This window comes from Trichechus manatus, unplaced genomic scaffold (genome assembly GCF_000243295.1).
Source record: "Trichechus manatus latirostris isolate Lorelei unplaced genomic scaffold, TriManLat1.0 scaffold00254, whole genome shotgun sequence".
Classification (NCBI taxonomy): Eukaryota; Metazoa; Chordata; class Mammalia; order Sirenia; family Trichechidae; genus Trichechus; species Trichechus manatus.
The window spans coordinates 2,352,040-2,361,458 of record NW_004444190.1 but is presented as its reverse complement, the minus strand read 5'-3'; the positions used below and the strand labels follow the sequence as shown (position 1 = coordinate 2,361,458).

General features: G+C 41.1%; 1 protein-coding gene across 1 annotated transcript in view; it reads left to right on the top strand.

The window, feature by feature from the left end:
• The window catches only part of WWC2 (WW and C2 domain containing 2), a 339,751-nt gene that overhangs the window by 260,497 nt on the left and 69,835 nt on the right, over window positions 1-9,419 (top strand). Inside the window, exons 10-14 of the mRNA XM_004389676.1 lie at window positions 2,085-2,174; window positions 2,958-3,574; window positions 7,175-7,304; window positions 7,865-7,945; window positions 8,044-8,130. Of these exons, the coding sequence (XP_004389733.1) occupies window positions 2,085-2,174; window positions 2,958-3,574; window positions 7,175-7,304; window positions 7,865-7,945; window positions 8,044-8,130 (1,005 nt within the window). The remainder of the gene's footprint in view (window positions 1-2,084; window positions 2,175-2,957; window positions 3,575-7,174; window positions 7,305-7,864; window positions 7,946-8,043; window positions 8,131-9,419) is intronic.

The following is a 9,419-nucleotide window of genomic DNA, read 5'->3' as shown; positions in this document are numbered from 1 at the left end:
GTCGAGAAGGGAGAGGGTTGACATGTTGTGGGGTTGTTAACCAATGTCATAAAACAATATGTGTACTACTGTTTCATGAGAAACTATATGTTCTATAAACCTTCACCTAAACTACAATAAAAAAAAAATTAAAATAAATAAAATTCAACAACAAAAATAAAAAATAAAAAAGAATTTATCTACCCTTTGAAATAGTAAAGAAAATTTCAAGAATTTTTTTGTTAATTTAAGATATAATGAAATTGTGTTGTCGAATCAAAGGATACCTATTGCCGTTGAGTCAATTCCATCTCGTAGCGACCCTATAGGGTCATATACGACGGAGTAGAACTACCCCATAGGGTTTCCAAGGAGCTGCTGGTAGATTCAAACTGCTGACCTTTTGGTTAGCAGCTAAGCTCTTAACTACTGCTCCACCAGGGCTTCCATCAAAGGATAGATACCTACAAATAAAGTATAGGCATATTTCTTTATTGCCTAAAACATATATAACATTTCAAGGAAGTTCAAAATTAGGGAAATTTTTTTTCTCTAAAGAAAAGTGACTGATTTTTATATCACCACCTTGCCGTGTATGCTGAGGCTTTGAACAAGTGATATTTGTCTTTATTGTCTGCAGAGAGCACTTTGACCCACATTACTCTATTTGATCACTTTAAGAACTGTATCAAGTAAACACCGAAAAACAAAACCAAAAAAGACCGTTGCCCTTGAGTTGACTCTGACTCATGGTGACTCCATGTATGCAGAGTAGTGCTGCGCTCCAGAGGGGTTTCAAGACAGCAGATTGCTAGGCCTTTCTTCTGAGGGGTCTCCCGGTGGGTTCAGACAGCCATTCTTTTAGTTGGTAGCTGAGCACTTAACCGTTTCCACGACCCAGATAGACACCAGACCCATTGGGGTGGAGTAGAACTGCACCATAGGGTTTCCAAGGCTGTGAATCTTTACAGGAGCAGACTGTCAAACATCTTTCTCCTTCCGATCGGCTAGTGGGTTCGAACTGTTGACGTTTTGGTTAGCAGCCGAGCACTTAACCACTGCGCCACCAGGATTCCTTAAGGTAGGTACAGTAAGATTGTAATCACCATTTTACAGATGAGAAAGATGAGGCCCTTTATTAAAAGACTTGCTTTAGGATACAGATCTAGTAAGCGGCAAATTCAAGACTAGAAATCACAGTAATTTTCTGAATCTCGGTCTGCCTGTCTGTGGTGGGAGTACCCTGAACCCTGGCCCCATTCGGTGATATCTACAGACCTTCAGATGACATGGACTATACTCGTGCAGCTCGTCGTTGCATAAATCTGAGTGCTTGATATATTTAAAAATGACTTCCTTTCCAAGTACACAATTCACATAGTACTCTAATAAAAAACTCATAAACTTTTGCAGTGGAATGTGGTAGAAATTTTATGATAATCTGGTGCAGGTGATAAGATGTGTTGTAGATAGGGAAGGAAATCACTTTTATGTCTTTTTCTTGCTTAAACAGTTAAGCCTAAATTAGCTCACAATGGCAATATGGACTAATTTGTTTCTTGATTGCTAAAATTCTCATCAAATTAGGATTGGAATTTTTCATCACTAAATATTATTTTGAAATAATCCTTACTAAATTCAGTACTTAGGATGACGTTTTATAATTATCATTACCATGAAATGTTTTAGTGATGTGAACCCAAGTCACAAATCTATCTGCATAAGGATTCCCTTGTGTTTGTTAGTGTTTTCTTTATTTCTTTATTGTTTTTTTTTGTTTCCCTCCTCATTATCCTTTCCTAACTTATAAGAGCATGAGGCTTTTTTTACCCAGTTAAGAAAATTTTAGAATACCAAAATTTTTAAATTCCTGGTAACGTTGGAGATTTGATACAGCTCTCCTCCTTTGTTTAGCCTGGCTGTGTGGTTCTGCCCAGGTCCCTTATTGCTGATTGTCTTGTTTGCTCTCTCTAGAGTTCATTCAGTTTTCCCCTCTTGATATGCAATGTTTGTATAATAAGAATCTTTCTTTTCTTAATCTTTTCCTTCAGTTTTCATCGTTTATCCTAATCATTTGAAAATAAATTCATTTCTGTTTTTTCTAGATTGAAATTGGAAGAGAGAAGAAAAGAGCTGCTAGAGAAACTTGAAGAAACTACTAAATTAACTACTTACTTGCATTCTCAACTGAAAAGGTAAGCCTGTTAGGTTCTTGAGGGGAAAATTTTCTTTGGACTGCATTCAGGTATGTTTTAGTTTATCTTTGATTACTTTCCACTTTGTTTTCAACTATTTGAAAATGATTGAAGTAGTCACTAACACAGTGAACTTAAAACTACGTGGCTTTTCTCATGAACCCCGTGGTCATGTTTGCAGTAATTCTGAAATGTGTCCTGGGAGGAGTAAGACATAATCTAGCTACCAATAAATATTTAGGAAAATAACACATACCTCCTGTCACCCCTTGTTTTAGAAAGGGAGGGTGGCAGAGATTTGGCTTAACATAGCCGTAGTTTTTCACATGTTAATTAGAAAAACATTCACTCCTTCCATACACACACAGGAAAGAGGAAAGATCCAAGTGGACCCAGGGCCTTTTGCATAACCTCTGCCTTCGTAAGCTTGCCTTTTTTCTCTCTAAAAAATAAAGTTTCATTCTTTAAGCAAAATACTTGCAGTGACGTTTTGTATTGTTTGTCCTTTTTTTCCTTCTTTCGTACTTTTAAATTGCTTCTGGAAATCTATGCAAGTAGATTTACCAATTTTTTTTTTTTTTTTTTAAAGAAAAAACCTCTGCAAAAGGAAGAAAGATAATTTTTAAGAACAGTGGTATAACAGCTAGTTTCTTTTCCCTGGTGATTATGTTCTTTGACATCACTGGGTTCCCTCTGGGGCTCTGAAGGAGCATTAGGGGTCGTGACTGGATTGGGTTTTCTATGTTGTAACAGTTGTACAACATGTGTGTGTTGTTTTCCCAGCCTCTCCGCCAGCACTCTGTCCATGTCTTCTGGGAGCAGCCTGGGCTCCCTGGCATCCAGTCGGGGATCTCTGAACACCTCCAGCAGAGGGTCGCTCAACTCCCTCAGCTCCAGTGAGCTCTATTACAACAGCCAGGGCGATCAGATAGACATGGATTATCAGTATAAACTGGACTACCTTCTGCAAGAGAAAGGTGGTTATGTTCCTTCTGGACCCATTACCACCATCCATGAAAATGAAGTGGTCAAGTCCCCCAGCCAGCCTGGCCAGAATGACCCCTCTGGAGCGGCAGCCACAGCACCTGGCCACACTACCCCGCTGACTGAGGTCCCCAAGTCTGTAACATCCCTGTCCTCCAGGTCCTCCCTTTCCTCCGTGTCCCCTCCTGGCTCTCCCCTGGTCTTGGAAGGCGCATATACCATGTCTTCTCATGATGCCCCTCTGCAGCTCATCGCTGACTTTGAAGACTGTGAATTGAGTAGTCATTTTGCAGACACTGGCCTCAGTGAAAATCAGATATTGCTGGATTCTGATTCAGGAGTAGCATCCCGGTCTTTTTTAGAGGACAAAGATCTTAACGAGCGTGCTAGGGAGCCATTATATGAAGGAGCTACAGGTAAGTGGAGGCCTTTGCTTTCATTGTATCCCCTCTCAGTTAGTTAAAGGAGGATGACTGGAGGGTTGCTTTTTCCATACAAAAAAATGGTATGATTTCCTCCTTTCTTCTGTTTCTTCATTTTGGCTTCATTTGAGAAGGACTTTTTTATTGATACAGCTGGACATTTTTCTTTATAAAATAAAATCACCTTCCCTAGTTAATAGATTTAATCATTAAGTACCTCTACTGTCGTCCAGAGGCCCTCTGAGTATGGCAGCTTACTGGGAACATACTTCATGTTTCCAAATAGTTTCTGGTTCTGAAACAGATTAAAACCAAAGCAATTAGCATACCAGCTAATTAGTACCAGGGTTCAATGTTTAGATTGCTCAGGGAATTCTATATCAATACAACTTTTGTTTCATGCGAGACTCTCCCTTTCTGCCCAAAGTTGATTTGAGAAAGCAGGTTCCCAAGTATAGTATTGCTCTGCCATCTTCTGGTCACATTATTAATTGCAGCCCAAGGAAGTCACTGCATTTGAAGTCAAAGAGACAGTAACAGCGGGAAAAATTTTAATTCTTTTCCTTTGTGAGGCAGACATCTTTAATATATTAGATGATTTTTGGCAAATGAGCAGTTGTCTGAGGGTAGTGGTCGGTCTGTCCTGGAGCATGATTGAGATGAGATGTGACACGTGAGCTCCAGTGCTCGTCCGCGGGGGCCCTTTCAGACCACGTGGGTTGCTGTGTGTTCCTCCCCACAGAGGATTGTAGGCCTGTTTAGCATTATTTTATTGCTGTTTGGATAAGCATATTTATTTTGTATTGATGGTCTTAGGGACACTAAGTGTTAGTTGATTGACCACTGCAGATGTTTAGATAGATGTACGAATCCAGCTCGTTTCTGTGGTTTCAAATACTGAAGACTAGCACACTGTGCCCTGAAGGCCTAGGGCAGCGGTAGGGAGCAGAGGACATCTGTGTGGTGTTGCCCCTCCTGGAGAGGAGCCAAAGCTGTGTGTTACTAAAAGAGTCAGCTGCCAGGAAAATAAGCACAGGGTGGTGTTTGCATGTGGCTGCAACAGGTAGAGATCCGTGTGGGGCCTCCCTGTTCCTCTGAGGAGGAGGTGTGGTGTCACACCACCTCTGGGCCAGCCACACCTGCCCTCACCCTGGCGTTCCCACTTTGACTGGCTGTGTTCTGGTGAGCACGTCATCCTGTCTCAGAGCTTGTTCCTCATCTGCCATATGGAGATGATACAGTATCTACCTCATGAAGCAATGTGGAGATTAATGCATGATACACGTGAAGCAGCTCACAGCACCTGGCACCCAACACACAGTGAACGGTCACTGTCATTACTGTTGGAGCCCCTGGGATGTGCCAGTGGTTCACACACTCAGCTGCTAACCCAAAAGTTGGAGGTTCAGGTCCACCCAGAGGCACCTTGGAAGAAAGTCCTGGTGATCTACTTCCAAAAAATCAAGTCATCAAAAACCCTATGGAGCACAATTCTACTCTGACACACGGGGTCACTGTGAGTTGTAGTCAACTATGACTAGCAACTAGTTTAGTATTATCATTATTACTGTATTATGATGATGACGGTAAGTAATATGAACTCTGCTAACGTAGTTCTTACCACAAACCATTGAGATTTATGAAGGGAAGAAAGAACCAGACAGAGAAGAAGGTGGAGTGTTCTTCTGCCATTCTTCTGTGCTTCTACTTGAAGGGTTTTACATTTTATATTGAGCATTTCGGGCTGTTTTTTCTCTAATTCATTCTCTAGTGACCATTGCTTAACAACCCATCGATTCAGAGGAACCAGTAAGTGAGGCCAGGTGGCTGGAAGGGAACGGGTCAGGGAGGAAATAGCCCATTTCCATCCCCAACCTGCTACAGGGAGGAGCTGAGACCCCCTACCTGGCAAGAGTCTGCCTTGTCGCTGCCTTGCTGCTGACACTTGTGTCTGCTACTGTGTCTGTCTGATATGCCTGTGGCTGGGAACTAGGGCCTATGAAGCGTCTGTGAAATAGTTTTTAACTTTTTAAATATGTAATATATTAGATAATTTCTGTTAGAAAGCCACACTAAGGAAAAACACATCCAAAAGCCTTGTTTGCAGATAGTACTGTTTCATGTGTGAAAACAACTAAAATCATAAAGACTGAATTCTCTTGTGCTCACCAGTGGCTGGCCTCTCCAGGGGTCATCTGACCTTCACGTGGGGGCGGTGCTCCCGGTTAGTGACACTGTTTACCTCCCTCAGTGCTCTAGAGTCTTAGGCAGGCCAAGTCGAGTTCCTTTATATAAATTTGCTCTCCATCAACAATCCCTGCTGGATGACAGAAACCAAGTTGAAATAATCACGAAGTCCTTCCCCAGTCAGTCTCTGTCATTGTCAAAGTCAATTTCAGGCTGCGGTTGTTCCTGGGGGTAATCAATAAATCGTGTCACCACCTTCACCCCTCAGGAAGAGTGCTGGGTGCGGAGAAGGCACTTCATCATCAAGGAAAAAGCATTCTCACTGCCAGAAATAGAAGGGAAAATGGAGCAATCAATCCTGTAATCTGAAGCCTTAAAACTTAAACATCTTAACAAGATGTAAAGTCACGATTCAGAAGGAAGGTAAAATGCATACCAGTATTACTGTGATCCACCTTGTTCACTCGAGGATGAAAGAGCTCTGCAGGCTTGCAGCTTATTACAGTACAGAACATAGCTTTAAATGAATGCTCCTTGCTCACTGCAGGATGCCGGTGTATGGATGAGTTAGATAAAAGTTAAGTGGTAGTTGGTGCTAAGGATTCAGTAGCTCAAAAGTTTTTTTTTTTTTAAACGATATTAGCTGGTGAGGAATTCCCGTAAGTCACAGGTAGTTTTTTCTTTAATTTCTGTTGAAGTAGTAGCACAGAAGATGTAGAGTATGGCATGTGGAGAGAAGGGGAGAGCAAAAGAAAAAGTACAAACCTTTCTTGCTATTGAATAGGTAGAAGCTCTCTATTGAAGAAGTATTTCTAATACCTGAGGGAGGCAGATAGTGTCTTACCCCCAAATGGTTTACCACCAGTCGGAGTCAGCTCCAACTCACGGCAACCCCACATGTGTCAGAGTAAAACTGCACTTCACAGGGTTTTCAATGGCTGATTTTGGGAAGTGGATTGCCAGGCCTTTCTTCCAAGGCTCCTCTGGGTAAACTGGAACCTACAACCTTTTAGTTAGCAGCTGAGCACATTAACCATTTGCACTGCTCGGGGACTCCTAAATGTATGGTGACTGCAGTGAATACTTAAAAGACAGAGGCAGGGTCAGTAAGAATTTGTGTAATTTATTCCTTCCCCTAAAATATTTCAGGACAAAGAAAAAGATAATTCTTTTTCAAATAATGGCTGAAACTAATCATCCTTGTAAGTTCAATTCTGTAACTCTTGGTGTCCCAGGAATCTTAGAAGTCACAATGCTTTGAATCGCCCCCATCTGTTGATTTTAGCAGTAACATCATTCTCAGGTGGCATTTATTTTGGATTTCTCATGACCAAACTCTGTGTGTGTTTTATACTTTACTTTTTCTAGTAAGAAATCCTAACTAATCATATTACTCTCTCTCCTTAGATGTGGAAAAAACTTTACCAAGGAGGCGAGCAATCCACTTGCTTGGGGAGAAATCAGCTTGTGTGTCTGCTGCTGTGTCGGATGAGTCTGTGGCTGGAGACAGTGGTGTCTATGAAGCTTTTGTGAAACAGTAAGGATTCAGCAGTCATGCTTTTGTCTGCTGCGTATCTCCTCACAGCCACACCGGGGGTCACATGCTGTGGGTGTATTGCTACCATTAGTCCACTCTTTGTAGTAGTAAGGGCTTTAGCCATTAAAGAAATGGTGTGCTTGAAAACTTCAGTACACCAGAAACATCCCATTGGCCAGAGAAATGATGAAGAGATGGGGGGACTTTGAGATTCTTTGAGACTTAAAACTTTAGATTCATGGACATGTTGGTGTGGTTTCAGTGCCTGTTTGGAACATGAGAGTTCTTGTGTGCGTTTCTGAAGACCTGGAATGTCTCTAGCTACTAGGACTGGGGGGTACCATAGTAAGGCTTAAGAACATCTTACATCAGAAATTTCTCCCTAAAGGCTCAGGGGCAGATCCCTCTGAAAAAGCTGAAGGAAGTCACTGTTAGAGTAAGCTTTTACCAGGATCAGCACTGTTTGTTCAGGTTTTCCTTCAAAATCATTAAGTGGCAAGTAATAACCATAACAGTTAATATCCCTGTTAACAAACTGTTCTCCTGCTCTCTGTCCCTAGGCCTAGTGAAATCGAAGACATTGCGTATAGTGAAGAGGATGTTGCCATTGTGGAGACGGCCCAGGTGCAGATTGGGCTCAGGTAAAGGAATCTGCGTGGGGGAGGGGCAGTTCTAGGGCTCTGCACAGGGACGGTGGGCTGTGGTCATTCTATATTTCATTCAGTTTCTCTTTTGACAGATACGATGCAAAAAGTTCAAGTTTCATGGTGATTATAGCACAACTCCGAAACCTTCATGCCTTCTTGATACCTCATACTTTAAAAGTGTAAGTAAAATCAGTGAGCAACAAATTGAGCAACTTAAAATTTTCCACATAAAACAATTTTACATTGTAATCAAGCAGTTTATCAAAATGCAGATATGGAAAAGACACAGCAGGGCTGATCGTGTCTAAATCAATAAGAGATAAAGATGAAGAGAAAAGGAAAATGTGAGAAAAGCATATTGGATTTTGGTCCTTATTCAGCTGATTCATTATTAAGAAGGGGAATCAACAAGACTTTTATCTTCTTTTTCAACCAGAAATTTTGTATTATGCTTGGGGCCTGATTGCTTGAAATATAACTAAAATTTTTGTTATTGTCTGATTGTTACTATTACTGTCTTAGAGGAGTTTTCGAACCTTTTACATGAAAACGTAATGATTAAATTTTATTTATCAATATAGCATTGTCAGTTGAACATCTTACCATGCTACATGTAAGAGTATGTTTTTATCATCAAGCATTCTCTTCCCTGTGATCAGTAATTTCTTGAAGTTATTTCACTTTTATCAAACCGAGAATCCCAACAAAGTGATGGCATAATTCTACACAACCCATTGCTTAAGGACTGTTTATTTCATACCTAACATATATTTCAAGAGATATTTATCTCCCTTCACCCTGGCACCTTCTGGAGTCAGAATTTCAGTGACTTGCTTAAGGGCCCATGGCTGGAAATTGGCAGAAAGAAGCCAGATTTCAACTTAGCACCCCTGACTTAGAATCTAGAATCTATAAGTCCACCCTACGTTTAAACTTCCTTGTAAGAGTTGGGTCTTAATGACATGTTGAATTGACAGTAAAAGGGAAATGAGAAAGAGCTACTGGGAGTGATCTCCAGACTTTATTCCCAGGCAGGTGGATGTTTTCCTTAATAATAGAGTATATTCCTCAATAAGAGTGACTTTTAATAGAATAAATGTAAGAGTTATAGATAGTTTCCCTTCAGATGTACTTTTAAGCGCACATAATACTCCCAAGAATTGTCACAGGAGAAGAAACTTGATCTAGGAACAAAAGAGCTAGATGGAGATTAATTAGTAGGCAGTAGAAGAATAGAACAAGTAGATGTCTATGCTTTGACAATCATCAAAGCGGAAGAGAAGTAGGATTTCAGGAGGGGAATGGACATAAGGGCTTCCTGAGATCAAGGCTTGGGAGGAGTCATATTACCAGAAAGACCAGTAAAGAGAGAAGGCATGATGGGGGAGAGGGTGGCTAGAAAACTACAGAGAAGGCATGATGGGGGAGAGGGTGGCTAGAACACCACAGAGAAGGCATGATGGGGGAG